This window comes from Barbus barbus (genome assembly GCF_936440315.1).
Source record: "Barbus barbus genome assembly, chromosome: 26".
NCBI lineage: Eukaryota > Metazoa > Chordata > Actinopteri > Cypriniformes > Cyprinidae > Barbus > Barbus barbus.
Genome location: NC_136754.1, coordinates 16,897,847 through 16,916,251, shown reverse-complemented (window position 1 = coordinate 16,916,251; position 18,405 = coordinate 16,897,847). Strand labels below are relative to the sequence as shown.

Sequence of the window (18,405 nt, the reverse complement as noted above, 5' to 3'; positions counted from 1 at the left end):
ATGTATGTGTGCTGTGTATATTTATTATGTATATATAAATATACATAAAAATATGTTATGTTTATATATTAAATATATTTATGATATAAATTATACAAATATAAATATAGACATGTAAATACATGTAAATATTTTCAAAATATATGCATGCATGTGTGTGCATTTATACATACATAATAAATATACACAGAACACACACATATATACAAACAAAAAGTTTTATTTTGGATGCGATTAATCATTTGACCTTCCTTCCTTCCTTCCTTCCTTCCTTCCTTCCTTCCTTCCTTCCTTCCTTCCTTCCTTCCTTCCTTCCTTCCTTCCTTCCTTCCTTCCTTCCTTCCTTCCTTCCTTCCTTCCTTCCTTCCTTCCTTCCTTCCTTCCTTCCTTCCTTCCTTCCTTCCTTCCTTCCTTCCTTCCTTCCTTCCTTCCTTCCTTCCTTCCTTCCTTCCTTCCTTCAACTGGTGGAAGTACTGAAAGGCTTTGGAAAATAAGAGAAGACTGCGACAGAGTTAATGGTATTTGTTAAGACAGACGAGTTAAATGTCTTCAAGAGGAATGTATCTGAAAAAGGAATGCAATGCTCGTGTTAACATTGTACAAAAACTCGCTCCAAAATTTGTAAATGGACAACCCTCCACAATCTATACATTCAGGCACTGAAAAAAATAACATGCCAATATGTAACTAAAAAAGGTTAGTTGCACCCAATTTCCCTTAAAGGAGCAAGGGAACTGAATCCTTAAGGTTGGCATTCCTGCATTATTCTACTCAGTAGTAAGGTCATGTGCTCCTGCGTCTCCAGCTGAATGCTGAAGCGATCGCAGGGCACCCAGACTTGTTCTCGGTGCTCATCCTGGCACAGATGTCTTACAGGATCTCTTCTACGTGGGTGCGTCGCTCCTTTGTGGTCTGCGTTGGTTCACTCTGGCAGGCGTTGCACGGGCCCACCTTCCCGTGGACCCTGTGATCTCGCAGTTTGAAGGACCAGTTTCCTGGACTCACTCCAGCTTCCTGGACTCAGTCTTGTAAATATATGAGGGCTTTACAAAAAAGCTAACTTGAACAGCCATACAATGGCTAAACATAAACCATATATCTACTATTTTGACAATTCTTCTCTACTTATTAACACGAGTCCTCAATCTCGGCTTGATCATTTTACGAGAATAAGTCTGAGACCTTTGGAAGCGGTGAGCAGGTCTAGGCCCACGTTAGCCGCTGTCGGAGGAAGTGTGCGGGGCGGTGGAGGGCGAGCGCCGCCGTCTGGAGGGGGTCCAGGAGCGTTCCGAGCCCAGCGAAGCAGGGCAGAAGCGGTGCACGAAGCCGTCCAGGAGGTCCTGTTGCTGCTGAGTTATGGCTTGGGAGATCAGACAGGGCAGAGCCTGCAGGCTGCCGGTGACTGCGTCCAGCTTGTCCTCCAACGTGCCAATACGCTTGTCCAGCTCCTCACTGCGTTCCTGCAGCTCTGACACCAGGTCGTACATCACATTCTGAGTCTAGAAGAGAGCACAGAAAAAAATAATTAGATCGAATGAAAAAAAATCTATCAATTAACATCAGTAAATCCATCAATCCATTTATCTTATATTGTTTAAAGAGCATTTTTTTTCTACCCTTCAGAAGCTACATAAGATACTTATATATTTCCCAGAGAACAAAATATGTACAATTTAAAAACTGGCAACATGCCGACAGACAAGACAGAGCAGGTTACTTCTGGTATGAAACAAGGTCTCAGCTTTAAATTTGTCTTTTTTTTTAAAGAAATTAAAATAATAAATACCATCTTGTGGCTCTTTTTTGTGTCGGAACAGATCACTGTATTGCCTCAGTTCAAGCACCACATGTGAACCGATCGTCTTTTCATATTTACTTAAAGCATGAAATGAACATGAGTGAACATCAGAACACATTTGATTTCAACTGTGGATATACGTCAATACACAATATTTTCCTGCCAATCAAGCTCTTTGCGAACGGTCAATTAAGCGTTCAAATATATATAAGATGTTAAGGCAAAAGCCTGAAGGTTTTTTTATGATCCTTCTTATTTTGTTAAAACTAACATTTTGCAGAACCTGAAAAGTCTATGTAACCTTTTGACCACAGCAACTAGCATAACCATTTTTGTTAACTGAAATAAATATAAAACTCCCATAGTTGGGAAAAATTATAACTAAACTAAAATACTTTTTCATGACACTAAATTAAAAAATGCCACTAGATAGAAGCAACAATGGAGGGAACGCAAAAGTTTTTTTGAGTTCCCTCGCAAAACTTTTGCATTCTCTTGCAAAACCAGTTGAGTTCAGACAAATTCTTCCTGTTTACTTTACAGCTTGCAGTGGTTCATGCAGCTCGTATGTTCACAATGGAGCAGTTCATAGAGTTTTATTTTGAACTTGGACTCAGATAAAGAAATACCTCAGTGCTTAGTTCAAGGTATGGTTTTGGGACATTCTAAAATGTTCAATGTGGCTTAATGTATTAAAACAGTGACACCGGAGGACCAAATTCGACTAATAAAAGCTGATAAAATTATTAGTCTAATATTAATAACCTTATTAATAATATTACTATTAATAAAGCAGAATAGCCCAGAATATGAATGCTACGGATTTGGTCTTTTTAAAATCACCGTTTTCATTCATTAGCCTACCTTAAGCATTTTAAGGGGGAGAAAAAGCTTACGTGCAGGGCATTTTGTTCATATTCTGGGCTATTCTGCTTAGTAATATTATTAATAAGGTTATTAATATTAGGCTAATATTAATAACCTTAATGTCCTCCAATGTCACTGTTTTAATACATTAAGCCACATTGAACATTTTAGAATGTCCCAAAACTGTGCCTTGAACTAAGCACTGAGGTATTTCTTTATCTGAGTCCAAGTTGAAATTAAAACTGAACTGCTGTAAACAGGAAGAGTTTGTCCGAACTCAACTGGTTTTGCGAGAGAACGCAAAAGTTTTGTGAGGGAACGTAAAACATTTGAAAAATATTTTTTCCTCCCACGCCAAATTTTTTCCACTCACCCCGAATTTTTCCCACCACCATGTCCCTTAAAGGGCTCCGTAGAAGTCTAACTCTGTTAAACATTTTTAAAAGATTCCAGTTAGCACATCTTGGTGTCTCTAAACTACTAAAACAAAAATGTAAAAAACTAAATAAATTCAAAACTAGAAAACGATGATAGAAGAAAACAATGAAATTAAAAAAAAAGTTCAATTGAAATAGGAAAGACGTAAACATTCGAAACTATACACTGTCAGAAAAGATGTGGAAAATGATCACCTTTGGTACAACAGCTTGTCACTGGAGCACCGCCCTTAAAGGGACACCTTTGTACCTTCTTAACCCCTAAAAAGTTGCATATTAATATCTTAGAGTAGTGATATGTACCCTTAAGGTGCTCTTATGGTACTATTATGAACTCTTTAGGGGTAAAGAAGGTACAAAGGTGTCCATATGAGAGCACTGCCCAAGTGACAAGTTGTTGTGCCCTTAATTTTTATAATTTTTTTCTGAGTGAAATAACTCAAACCAACATCCCATCAAATCTAAAACCTTTCAATAATAACTGATTTATTTCCCATTTACCAGACCATAATCTTATTCCGTTGAAGCTGAAATGAATCTGTTGTTGGTGTAGATGGTTACATGCACAGTATGAAGCCTTTAACATACCTTCGCCAAGTCCACCAAAGTGTTGGCCTGGTCATTGAGTTTCCTCTGCTCCATTTTCACACTGCGGAGCCTGGGAGGAGGCAGGGTTATGGAGGGATGGGGGGTTGTGAGGAGGGGGACGTTAGGGAAGAGTAACAGATTCCTGTCAGGAAGACTTGATAAGGATGAGGGATAGAGAGAGAGTGGCCTGCATGCAAGCATTCACAGTCCTGTTTGCCATACCAGACATGCAAACCCAATCTATGAAATGTAAAGAAGAGAAAACTCTTAACTTAACGTTCAAACATGACACATCTCCTTTTGCCCCTGCAGGCACGCGTCAACCATTCACAAAAAAAGCCATCCGAGAGCCTCGTTTGTGGATGAGGTCAAAGGAAGTGGCAAACAGCTGAGGTAGAGGTATATGTGACACCGCTCAAAATGCTTGTGAGAATGGCATTGCTTGCTGTGGGCTTGGTTCTGAACAAAATTTTAAAAGAATGTGTTAATGAAGTTTTTTTATTTGTGCCATAGCAACTATGAAAGAGTACAGGGATGACTCTGACCATGAGGAGACATTGTAAGAAAGGCTGCCTTAATATCCTGCCCATTAAGTGTCGTAATTAAAAGAATGCGAGTCCTCCGCTCCGATTTGACATTTGTCAGCAAATGCCAAGATTTTTGAAAAATTTTGCATTTTTCTTTTTCTTTTCAAGCTTAATGGATTTATTTTGGAGTATCCAAAAATAAAAATCTGGAGATGCAGGACATGGTCAGCATTCTTTCTAATGCAAAAACTCCATATCATCTTGCATCAAAGCCCTGGATGACCCTAAATGTCGAAGGGAACACGGCATCAGCTGAATACATGTTATAATAGAGGTTAATTGCAAGACTATTTAATGAAAGCCAAGTGTGTTCATGAATGTCCTGAACATCTTGTCCAACATACTGAGCTTATTTTTCCTCTGGACACACAAGGTGGGGCTATCAATGCAAGTTAATACAGAGATTTACTTTTGAATAATGGATTCGGTGCAAATGAACAAATCAACAGTTCCAAAGATGCTTCTCCTTCAGAAGGTTACATAAAACCATACAGCATTAAGTAATGTTGCATCTTTTTCATTCTAGACTTAGAATGGAGAGAAGCAATATAGGTAACCAAAATCGGCATTCAGCTTCCAACTCCATGCATATGAAACAGAGACAGGGGGATGTGGGGAGAAGAACACAGAGGACAAAACTTACTTCTGAGCTCTGCAGTGATAGAGCAGAACGAAGACAAAACACAGTTCAAGTTTAGAAACCACAACATATACACAACATGTGAGCCATTACACTGCACTAGTCATAACCACAAGGTTAGGGTTTGGGAAGGAGAGGGGAGAAGGACAATCATCACATTACAAAGAATAACATGCTGCCTGATTCTCCTCAAACGTTCAGAGCTCGTTGCTAATCTCTTCGACGCCTGATTGACAAGGACTCATGATACAATATGGGGATCAGTGATTTTGGGAACTGGATTATCAAATACCTGCCCCCTTCTAATTCAAAATATAAAAAGTTCCTTAAAAAAGAGACAAAACCAAAGTGTTCAAACATGAAACAGGAGTTGCTTGAATTAGCGAAAACATACAAAACATACAGTTGAACATCCACTGAAAATATATATTGACAAAATAACTATATTTTAAATTTTAATCAATCTTTTGATTTGATAAATATTACTGATCTGATCATAACTGCAGTTTATTTTCTTCAATAAATAAGCAAAAATGCTGAAGTGTGGAAACAGTGTGCTTACTGGTGAATGGCCTGCAAGAACTTGCGCTGATGTTTGCGCACTTTGGCATGATCTATCTTCTTCACTAACTTGGTGTGTTTGTAGATGAGCCATGTTTCCCTGAGTACATTGGCAGCTGTGTTCTTTACCTGGGAGAAAAGCATGAAAATTAAACATTACTTGCAGATGAAAATAATGAAACATTCAGGTAAAAAAAAACAACAGTACATGACCATTAGTCAGTATTTTCCAGATAAACTATATTTTTTGCATAGAGGGTAAGTTTAACCCTTGTGCACCCTTATGGACATGTTTGTCCATTTTAGTTTAGTTTTTTTGGGATAATTTTGCCTGTGTTAATGCCAACTGCATAAATGTAGGCTCAGGTGTGTATTTTTATTGGAATTTTAATGTTCCACCCTCATTTCCTTTAATAAATCTATTTTACACTAGGTACAAAAAAGTGAAACACTCAGCACCTTTTGGACAAAAATATTCCCATTCAAACCCATTAAAAATGCTATTTTTCATCGTAGTGCCGTTTAAATGTAAAATGATGCAATTTTTGTCAATAAGCTTTCATTCTGTTGGTAAGGCTTCAAAATTATAATTTTTTACTATTTTTTACCAGATGGTGCCATTTTTTCAGGTTTGGTCTATAAAGGGTCTATAAAAGCAAATACTCGCTTTATTCCTGTTTTCTGCTTCTACATATTATAGAGCCAATTGGATAAATAATGCAGCTATAATTGTGTGGGTGTGTTGGTATAGATGTCAGAGTGTGGTTTGTATGCGTGTCATAAAAAAAAATTGTGTGTGTGCTTGTAATATTTGAGAAATAAAACTCTACTGTAAATCACAAATCCAAGCACTGTGTGCACCAGCGGAATTTTGCTGGCTTCTAATGGGGAAAATTTGGTACTGCACCCAAACAAAATATTACTGAAAGCTGATTTTTTACAATATTGTTCATAAATCATTTTCATAAACTTACACCTGTATAACTTTTGTTTGGTTTTACTTTTTAAACTCTTCAACAATAATCTGCCATGGGTCTTCTTTAAAATGAGACCAAACATAAATCTGTGCTCCCAAGCTTCCCATTTTTATGACAGTTTTTTTGACATGGACCTTTTTGTCCACTATGGACCTAAGTGTAACTTTTTTTTTTTATTGATGCACAAGGGTTAAAACGTTTAAAGTTTATCAGGATTGGTTAAAAAAAATAAATACTGTAGGCTACTTAACACAAATGGCTAGTTTTTTCCCAAGTTTACAAAAATAAAGGTCACTTACTCGTTTACAAAGTTGGGTGTCCATCATGAAATTGTGGACGTGTTTCTCAGCCTTTGTCAATTCTAGCTTTCTGGCAACCACTGCGACTACAAGTGCAGTGCAACCAGCTCCCTACAAGAAGAGATGGTAAATAGTATCCATTTCCAACATAAATATTAACATTCAAATGTGACAAATTTCTCAAATGTAAACTACATTCTATTTCAGACAGTACATTTAATTATAATTCCATTTTAAAGACATACCATGATTCCTGTGAGCAGACAGACCCCTTTCCCACAGTATGTATGAGGGACCATATCTCCATAGCCAATTGATAGGAAAGTTATGGAAATTAGCCACATAGCTCCAAGAAAGTTACTAGTGACTTCCTGTTTGTCATGATACCTAGAATAGTAAGAACAGAATAGGCAGAGAACCTTGATCAGGCTGTGGGAAACAAAGCCTAAATCATGAACATTTGGCCCAACTGACAAAACAATTTCAAACATTTCTGGTGAAATATATGTAGAATTTGGTCAAATTAAATCAACATCAGGTCTTCAATTACATTTTTTCCAGTAATACGGAAAAAAACACAAAAAGTGACAGAGAAACTTACCAAATCAGTAAATACCTTATCAGACAATATTTCGTTTTTTTTTTTTATATATATATATATATATATATATATATTTACATGCTAATGTGTTTTTACCATACAAATGATTTTGTACCTTCCCAGACACAAAACAAAATTAAAAATGTATAAAATAGTAAATATATTTGATATCCTTTAAAATTCTAATGACTACAGTCAGGTCCATAAATATTGGGACATCGACACAATTCTAACAGTTTTGGCTCTATACACCACCACAATGGATTTCAAATTAAACGAACAAGATGTGCTTTAACTGCAGACTGTCAGCTTTAATTTGAGGGTATTTACATCCAAATCAGGTGAACGGTGTAGGAATTACAACAGTTTGCATATGTGCCTCCCACTTATTAAGAGACCAAAAGTAATGGGACAGAATAATAATCATAAATCAAGCTTTCACTTTTTAATACTTGGTTGCAAATCCTTTGCAGTCAATTACAGCCTGAAGTCTGGAACGCATAGACATCACCAGATGCTGGGTTTCATCCCTGGTGATGCTCTGCCAGGCCTCTACTGCAACCGTCTTCAGTTCCTGCTTGTTCTTGGGGCATTTTCCCTTCAGTTTTGTCTTCAGCAAGTGAAATACATGCTCAATCGGATTCAGGTCAGGTGATTGACTTCGCCATTGCATAACAGTCCACTTCTTTCCCTTCAACAACTCTTTGGTTGCTTTTGCAGTATGCTTTGGGTCATTGTCCATCTGCACTGTGAAGCGCCGTCCAGTGAGTTCTGAAGCATTTGGCTGAATATGAGCAGATAATATTGCCCGAAACACTTCAGAATTCATCCTGCTGCTTTTGTCAGCAGTCACATCATCAATAAATACAAGAGAACCAGTTCCACTGGCAGCCATACATGCCCACGCCATGACACTACCACCACCATGCTTCACTGATGAGGTGGTATGCTTAGGATCATGAGCGGTTCCTTTCCTTCTCCATACTCTTCTCTTCCCATCACTCTGGTACAAGTTGATCTTGGTCTCATCTGTCCATAGGATGTTGTTCCAGAACTGTGAAGGCTTTTTTAGATGTCGTTTGGCAAACTCTAATCTGGCCTTCCTGTTTTTGAGGCTTTACATCTTGTGGTGAACCCTCTGTATTCACTCTGGTGAAGTCTTCTCTTGATTGTTGACTTTGACACACATACACCTACCTCCTGGAGAGTGTTCTTGATCTGGCCAACTGTTGTGAAGGGTGTTTTCTTCACCAGGGACAGAATTCTTTGGTCATCCACCACAGTTGTTTTCCATGGTCTTCCGGGTCTTTTGGTGTTGCTGAGCTCACCGGTGCGTTCCTTCTTTTTAAGAATGTTTTTTGTTTTGGCCACGCCTAATGTTTTTGCTATCTCTCTGATGGGTTTGTTTTGTTTTTTCAGCCTAATGATGGCTTGCTTCACTGATAGTGACAGCTCTTTGGATCTCATCTTGACAGTTGACAGCAACAGATTCCAAATGCAAATAGCACACTTGAAATGAACTCTGGACCTTTTATTTGCTCATTGCAATTGGGATAATGAGGGAATAACACACACCTGGCCATGGAACAGCTGAGAAGCCAATTGTCCCATTACTTTTGGTCCCTTAACAAGTGGGAGGCACATATGCAAACTGTTGTAATTCCTACACCTGATTTGGATGTAAATACCCTCAAATTAAAGCTGACAGTCTGCAGTTAAAGCACATCTTGTTCGTTTCATTTGAAATCCATTGTGGTGGTGTATAGAGCCAAAAATGTTAGAATTATGTCGATGTCCCAATATTTATGGACCTGACTGTATGTATTTTCAAAAGGAAATTAAACAATGAACACAAGTGGTCAAAAAAAGCATCTGTTTTCACTTTATAAATCTCAATACAATACTTGACTGTGAAATCCAGTCCACAAGCCAGTGAGAAGATGATCCAATTCAGCTAAAAACTAAAATTAAAAAAAAGTTTAAAACTCCTTAGAGACCAACACAAATGACCTAAATCATGGTCCCCAGACTAGACTATTGCTAGCAGCTCATTCACATATCTGCAGGAGGTTGACCTTTTCAGCAGCCTGTCAAGGAACAGCTAAGCACAGGTCAGAAGACATTTATCTGCATTTAATACAATATGGGAACACTTTTGATGAGGAATAACAGAACAAGACCCAGGCTCTTCAACAGTCATACTGAGTAGCCGGACTGAACGCAAATTATTCACAATGTTAATTCAGTTTCAAAACTGAATCGTTTCTAATCAAAAACATTTGTATTGCATTAAAAAGTTAAATGTTCCTAAATGTCCCCTCTAAGACAGCATACGCAAAACACAAGAGAGGTCATGCTACTATCAATTGCGCCTGTCTATAGCACAATTCATATCTGCGGTCATGCTCTAAGAGCAGGAGTGTTGGAATTGTTTTTTTATTATTTAATGTAATGGGAGAGCCCCATTTTCACATGCGAAAAGCATAGTTACCATGCAGGCATTTTTAAGAAGAAATCCACATCCTGCATGCTGTATAAGCCAGTATATTGAGAGCAAAGATACAAACCCTATAATAAAACTGACCTATTGAATGAGGACAAAAATATCAACTTTCAGTTTACGCTTTATCATTTTTTTTAATTCAAGTATGTGATATTTGTTGTAGTGAGGGATGATTCTCATAAAATTGAGATATTTGCCCATGTGCTTCACCATTGTGCATCACCATTGTGAAACAGCGCACAGTGCTGGCACAAACCATTCTGATATAGGTTCGGTCATTTTCAACTGATCTTTTTTGAAGCTGGTGTCAGATCTCAGATGTAGAACGAGTCCTCGGTTTACCAGATTTTACTCTTGAAGAACTCTGGTAAAGACCCTTTTACATCAGACTTGCATTCTACAAATCTCTCAACCATACACTCGCTCTTAGAAGCCCGTTAAACTCACATGACACAATTTTTGGAAGAGGTCATATCCTGTGAGTTTTGTCTGTTTGCACACATGAATATGAATATGCAATGCAGGTCTATCATGACTACGCACACTGTCTTCGTCATTAGCTTGCCTTTGCTTTGACAGTGCAGAAGTGCATTAACATTTCCCTCAATGCTGGTAATTAAAAGTAAAAAACTACATACTGGCCTTCTAAAGCTCTCAATATACTGTATGCAATACTGGCATAAAATGGAAAAGAGCTGGCACCACCTTCAACTTAGATCAAGAAGTCTATCTGAAAAAATGTACTTCCCCACATACCCCAGTCATATCCCAAATTCCCATAAAATCTCTACAGATGGCTGTTTAGTAGCACAAATCACAAAACCCAGCAATCTCGTTCCTTTAATGACTCCAACCCTAACAGCATGGTTAGAAGATGCAATGATGGAGCAAATATAAAGACATTTAACCTCATTCACCAATCTTAACTAGGGATGCACAAAATTCTGGTCATTTCAGATGAGCAGAAAATGATTAAAAACTATTTTAAAAAAAACATTATATACTATTATTTCCAAATTTAAAATGTTTTTTGTTTGTTTGTTTGGATGTATTTTTATTTTATTTTTTTCAAAAACAATGAAATAAAATTATTTGTTGTTTAAGCATTACATGATGGAAACCTAAAAATAAAAATAGGGGAAATGAGTATGCACAATTAAATATGTAATATTGCCTTAAACAAGTAAATAAATAAATAAAACATTAACATTGGTTGATTACTGATATGGCACTGATATATTGTGCAAAATCTAAAAATACAAATAAGGCAAATGAGTATGCACAACTATATATTTAATATAATCTTATACAAATAAATTGAAAAATCACTAATATCCATTAATAACAGATATGGTATCGATATATTGTGCAAAATCTAAAAATACAAATAGGGTAAATGAACACTCACAATTAATTATTCAATATAGCCTGATTAAAAAAAAAAAAAAAAAACACTATTAATATCAGTTGAAACCCATATGCTACCGATAAGATTGTGTAAAATCTAAAAATACAAATGGGGAAGTAAATATGCACAATTAATTATTCAATATAGCCTGATACAAATAAATTAAAACACACTAATATCAGTTAATATCCAATATGGTACCGATATATTGTGCAAAATCTAAAAATACAAATAGGGGAAGAAAATATGCACAATTAAATGTTATAGTGCACAATCTAAACATATGCATAAGGGAAGTATGCACAATTAAATATTCATTATAGCCTGATTCAAATAAATTTTAAAAAGCACTAAACATTGGTTGATAGCCGATATGGCAGTGATATATTGTGCATCCCTAATGTTAACTAAAAGTGTTGCACAGTGACAATGCTACCACATATATTCCCATATTTTAGCCCCCCATTCCCTTACATAGTTGACTTCATTTTCAGCTCACACTGCATATTAGAGGCTTCAGTGTGACCATAAAACCAGACAAGGTTCAGACACAATATTCCTTTGGGCACAAGTAAAACGCAGTCATCAGGACACGTTTTGTACAAACAGTCCTTCTAGCATGTCTTTAATTGAGCATATGCTGTTAGCGAGCTGGTGTTTATTCATTTTCTGATTTCCATCCTTAAAACAGCACTCCAATAACTGTGTGCACCAAAGACAGCATACATGGAGATACTGTAAAGCATCTTGACAAAATGGAAGGTATTGTACTATAATGTACCTTCTTGATAGCCTACAAATGCTCTATTCCTATCTAATCATATCTTGCTTTTCTGTAATCAAACTTTCAGCTACATGAAAAAGTGTTTGAGAAGGAGATAAAGAAGGAATGATGCATGGAATCATACGTACATTTGGGGAAAGGCCCTAAGAGAAGGAAACTGCCTGAGTCATGCAAAATATTCAGGGAAAAGTGGGCAGGGAGGGGGCGGAAACAGGACCAAGAGATGTGAAGCGATGAACAAGAGGTACATGAACTCAAGTGTGAATGATAAGCCAACGTTGCAAATAGCAGCAATGTTCCTTCAATGTCCCAGCCCTTCCTTCATTTTCCCGTCCCTCCCATTCCAGACGGACTCCGTGCTCGTCCAGTCTCACACCGTTCTGCCCTTTGGGCTGGCCAGTGTGCTTAGAGAAAAGAAAATAGTGCAGTAAAAGGCCCAATTTAGCAGCACTTTGGAGAAACGAGCGCCTCTTTTGAATGACGACAAAGCAGTAAACATGAAGACTACCATGCTGTTTCATAGTTTACCAGAAGTGGGCACCCAGTAATCTAGCATCCTAAAACCTTGCTTTCTCTCCTCTCCAAGGAGACTGTGCTAGAATGGACAGCAACATTCCACCTTTTTGTGCTCAAATTCTCATCTACAAGGGGGCCAAGTGTTGTTCAACTGCTTACACACATTTTTCTCTGTGGTAAATAAACATGCGAACAAACACATGACCATGGCTGTTACGCCAACAAACATTTGAATACTACAAAGATGGACATGTATCAGGTAAAATATAAAGGTTTGTTTCACAGATATTTCTGTAGCTCTCTTTTGTGCTGGGGCGTATTACAGTTCAATAACAGCTGTTGAAGGAATAATCGGGAAAAATAGAGTTGCCCTCAGGCCTGTTTGTAAAGGTGATTTGAAGGAGCCGCTCCATTTTAACACAAACTCCCTCCTCCTCCTCCTCCCTCCTACTCCTGAGCACTTTAGAAAGAGACGCTTGATTCACAGTGCTGCACAAATCATAGCTTTCGAAACCATTAGTGCATTTACTATCAACAAACTTCTCTTTTGCGGATGGTGCCACATTCACACACGTTTTTTTCCCTTGTTTTTACCAATAAATTAATCTATTGGAGTTTTTATTTTTCGCTCAGAGCTGCCAAATCCCACCCCCTCCCCCCTCTTAGAGCAGCAGTGGCACCAGCTCAATGAACAATGATAGGTTTTCCACGGCTAGAGAACGAGGACTCACATGGCATCCCTATGGAGCAGCATAGAGGGGAAATAGAAAGTACAACAGTGAATTATAGTCACACACACGCACTCAAAACCTTCTCCCATACGTTCATACAGGCACGCATACGCAACGCAAATTACTCACGCAAGAAAAAACCAGAGTGTGGGCAGCATCGTGTCGTGCATTGCAGCCGATGAGACTGGGGTGCAGAGTGCTGGGTAGTGGTATGGTGGAACATCAAAACCTTCACCGCGTTTACCACTCCAAACTCTTCATTATTGCCTCTTCAGTCTCTTGTAAACCCACAAAAGTGAAATATTGCCAGAGACTGCTGCTTTTGTGAACAACCTTTCAGAAGTGAACCGTCTCTCTGCCACAGAGATGAGAGTTACTGACACCTCTTCTTGTCATATCTTTTCTTTGGCAAAGCATTTCTTTTGTTTGCCTTACACTCTTAAAAACAAAGGTTGTTTACTGGCAATGACTGTTCCATCTAGAACGTTTAACATTCATGGAACCTTTCCATTGCCAGTGGAAAAAGGTCTTCAGATTAGAAAAATATTCTTCACACAAATAAAAAATGGTTCTTTTAAGAACTGTTCGCAGAAAGGTTCCCAAAATAGTTCTTCTATGGCATCACTACATAATCCCCCTTTTGAGACCTTTATTTTTAAGAGTGTAGATGGAAAGGGACAACTGTTATATATTGTCTCTTATAGGGCTGGGTGTCAATACATATTTCCCAATTAGATTTAGATTTTTTTTTTTTTTTTCATTCTGTTCATATCAATAGAATTATAATATATGAACTATATTTATCTGTAAGCTCAGAGTATGAAAACAGCCATTTGTTCATAAATCAGATTATACTGGTTATACCGTTTTTGATTAACTAAAAAAGTAATTGGTCTGTGAATCGGACTACTGGTTGTGCTGTAGATTGTTGTGGTCCAATTCATGATACACACCTTTTTGACGCATCACATTCTCTGCAAACTCATTTATTGTAGCTTAGATCGATCAAGAATTTTTAAGAATTTGTTAAAATGAGGATTGCAATTAATCTAAAAATAACTTCTTTTTACTCAGTCCTATTACATATTCATGCTAAATTTCTAGTGCCCCATTCACACTGACAGCATTTAGGCTGCTGTTCGTCGCTAATATTCGCTGTGTCATATTATTGGTGGGCTGCATAATTGGCCAGAGCTTTTGAAAATCTCACCACAAATGAAAGCTATAGCCAGTAAAAATGTCAGTTTTATTTTTGCTTTCATTATTCATTCTGCAGAGGGAAGTGTTTGTAATTGCAGCAGTTCATAAATGTATCATACAATGAACAAGACAAACAATTATCAGTGTATGAATCAAATTGCTCATCGTAACATTAACATCTTGCCTACAGTATTTCACAGGAGATGAATCAAGTGAAACTCGGCTGTTCTCCCATTAGGCTAGATGTTGCCGCATTGCATCACCTCATTCGTATTTGCATAGATTAACGTTCCTAAACGTGGTCGTATCACTGGAGACTGGTAACTCTCACTGTAAACAAGTAACTTGTGGTTGGTTTGTCATTGCGAGTTGCTGACAACGTGAATGGGGCTTGAAGTTTCTGCACAGCCCTATTTATGCAGATATGTTTAACTGAGGTTAAATTGATTCTGATATAAGGCATGTGTTGGAGAGGTAAAGGTAAGGAGAAGCAGGTAACGCAGGCAGGAATGGCAAACACAGAGTACAGATAAAACAGTTAATGATCACTGTCTTTTGAATCTAACCCATTCATCACAGTGCTGCTTTAGCCCAACAAGGCTGTGTATGTCCATTTCCTAATGTGCCTTAATATGTCGAAATCTACTCTGCCTCATGGGATGAGATCATGATGATGCAGTTTTTGAAGTGGGAATCCTCGGGGCTCCTCAAGATTACCAAAACAAACCATTCCGCAAACAAACAATTAAGCAGTCATGAATTATTTAACAATTGCTAATACAGATTACAAAACATGGACTGGGATTTGTGGTGCAATTGCAGAGCTGATGGGAGAAAAGCTCTTCATACAGGCAGCGTGAGGCTGTTGGAGATGCTCCTGGAGGGAATGAGTGAGTGGGAGATGCAGAGAGAAGGAGAGCGAAAGACAGAGAATGAAAGCGAGAGAGAGAGAACGAGTGGAGGGGAGGGGTATAGCTGTGTAGCTTGGGATCACAGTTGCTGTGGTGCCATACCTCTCACAGACCCGAACGGTCCAGGCCGCGATGATCCAAGAGGAGATGCTGAAGACCAGCAGCACGGTGCCCGGGCAGATGGTCATGAGGGTCTTCATAACAAAGCGCGTGTTGAAATTGATCTTGTTGAGGGCACCTATACTGCGTGAGGATGCGTCGGTGAAGAGCTTGCTGTGAAGGAGCATGACCCGGCCTATCAGGTAGAGGCGGAGGAACATGGGGATGGAAAGAATGATGTCTACGTCGGCGTCGGCCACAGAGGGCACGTAGGTGAAAGCCAGCCTGGCCGTCCACGTGAAGACATACTGGCCCGGGATTGGGTGAATGGCACACACCAGCAGCTCCAGGACAATGAAGAAGATACGCTCATACGTCATGGCTATCCTCCAGTCATCCGCCCCATTGTCCACCATGAACAGCTGTGGGGAGCAGGTGAAGAACAGGGTGTATTTAACAGAATAGTTAAGAGGAACTCAGAGCTCCTCTGGAAAACATGTATAAGTTGAAGTAATGTCAGGTGAAGTATGTCATTTTTTTGGTAAAAACCTTGTTGTAATTAACTTGTGTATGTCGAGAAACGAGGTTAATTCCCTTGGACTTGTTAAACAACAACAAAAAAACAAATGAAGCCAACATGATGTATTTTCAATTTGTGTCTGACTAAGTTGAGACATTTTGCCAATTTGAATTTCATTGTTCGCTAAAAGCAACAATTCTGTCTACCCAGTAAATGCATCAAGATCAGGGTTATTATAACTAACTAAAATTAAAACCATAAAAATGTCATTACTTGAAATAAAATAAACCTTAACTGAAATAAAATAAATCGAAAAAACTTAAACATATTTGATTTTTGCTAGTTGCCGAGACAATATTTCTCATTATCATTTAGTTTAACTTTATGTAGTAAAGTAACTAAAACTGAAATAAAATTAATTCAGTATTTGTGTGTATGTATATATGAATAATATGAATGTTGAATAAAACCTTTATTGATGAAAATATGAAAATAGCAAAAAACACACAAATATTACTAAAACTAAAATCAAAACGAAAACTGAAACTGAAAATATAGCCTAAAAACAACTTATTGATATTAATAAAGGCTAAAAATAAAAAAATACTATATTAATAAATATATAAAAATAATACCATATCAGTGATTGTAAAATAACATTCGTGAAGACAATAATGCATTTAAGGTTTAACTAAAGTTAAATTAGCAACATTGTTAATCTGCCCTGTTTGTATTCTTACATATAGTTGATATTAATATTTTTTATAAATAATGATATTTTCAGTTTTAATTTTAAACAAAGATACGCGAGTAATAGTTTTCTATACATGTGACCCTGCACCAAAAAAAAACAGTCATAAGGGTCAGTTTTTCAAAATCGAGATTTATACATCATCTGAAAGCTGAATAAATAAGCTTTCCATTGATGTATGGATGATGTATTAAGATAGGACAATATTTGGCTGAGATACAGCTATTTGAAAGTCTGGAATCTGAGGGTGCAAAAAAATAAAAATACTGTGAAAATTGCCTTTAAATCTATCTAAATGAAGTCCTTAGCAATGCATATTACTGATCAAAAATTAAGTTCAATATATTTACGGTAGGAAATGTACAAAATATCTTCATGGAACATGATCTTTACTTATATCCTAATGATTTTTGGCATAAAAGAAAATTATTTTTGGCTATTGCTACAAATATACCCCAGCGACTTAAGACTTTTGTGGTCCAGGGTCACATATACCTTTAGAAATGTATAACTACATAGATTGCAGCACTTCACACATAAACCTCAATAATGACCAAATCAACAACAGAATAAAAACCATCAGCAGTGAAACATTAATTCTAACAGCCAAATGTAGTCATGCTGCAATTCATGCTGGGAATGGGCAAACCCTTAACAAACCAGCAACGCTAATCAATATGAAACTGTTGGAGTGGGAGTACTTAGAAAAACCTGCTTTAAAAAGGTTTTCTGGTGATTGATATGTATGACCTTAAAATTACCATTAATTCAAATACAAAACAATAAAAAAATTTTATTCTTGATACTCAAGAACTAACCTGTATTTCCCGAGCGTGGTACATTATTATAAGACCAAGCAAAATAACAGTGGAAAGGCTGATAAGGCATTTCAGTGCAAATGAATATGAAGATTCCTGCAACGAGAGAAACGAAACACACCATTAGTATGAACAAACACACCACACAGTCATATATAAAATCATGCTTACTAAATGAAACATTTTTGTATGAATAGACGCTGTCTAAACCATCTGCGTCACAATACACTGCAGTGCTTCACACTGGAGGAGTTAATCCCCACTGTGTCAGGAAAAAAGATTCATTTTCCATAATATTCCCCATGGCAACAAATGAACCTCACATACTAGGGAACCAAACATCAGATTATGTTTGATATTAAGTTTGCTCTCTGTATAAACTCCCTATGACATACATGCACAATCACGCTATTTTGGGCACTGTCCTGTCATCTCAGCTTAAATGTGTTGGTGGGAGTGAGGGACTTGTTGCTTGAAATGTTAGTGTTGTACAACAGAATAAGGATTACAGATCAGCATGTTTCTTACAGACGAGGGAGAGGTAATAAACTATAAGGTAAATGTAGTTCAGGGCATTAAATTCCCATTTAAGCCATCAGTCAATAGTCAGTAACCCTGCACTTTATGATGTTACACTTAGCCTTACTTTATTTTTTCACTTCGTTATTGGTTTTTTTACCTTACTTTTCTGTCATTGTAATCACCAAAACTGTCTATTTTTCTGTCAAACATCTGTCATATCGAAGTAATTATATTCTAGATAAATTAAAAGCGTGATTCCAATGACTTTCTGGAAGAAACAATCCATA

At 37.3% G+C, this 18,405-nt stretch overlaps 1 protein-coding gene across 2 annotated transcripts in view; it reads right to left on the bottom strand.

Annotated features, from left to right (window-relative positions):
• Positions 1-203: 203 nt before the first annotated feature.
• Positions 204-18,405, bottom strand: part of LOC306846445 (small conductance calcium-activated potassium channel protein 2-like) — a 49,548-nt gene continuing 31,346 nt past the window's right edge. For both annotated transcript variants that reach the window (XM_079379845.1, XM_079379844.1), the window contains exons 3-9: positions 17,597-17,692; positions 15,511-15,929; positions 7,000-7,141; positions 6,755-6,865; positions 5,480-5,607; positions 3,691-3,760; positions 204-1,499 (exon numbers count right to left, since the gene is read on the bottom strand). In XM_079379845.1, coding sequence (XP_079235971.1) covers positions 1,215-1,499; positions 3,691-3,760; positions 5,480-5,607; positions 6,755-6,865; positions 7,000-7,141; positions 15,511-15,929; positions 17,597-17,692 — 1,251 coding nt within the window. In that variant the 3' untranslated portion in view covers positions 204-1,214. The remainder of the gene's footprint in view (positions 1,500-3,690; positions 3,761-5,479; positions 5,608-6,754; positions 6,866-6,999; positions 7,142-15,510; positions 15,930-17,596; positions 17,693-18,405) is intronic.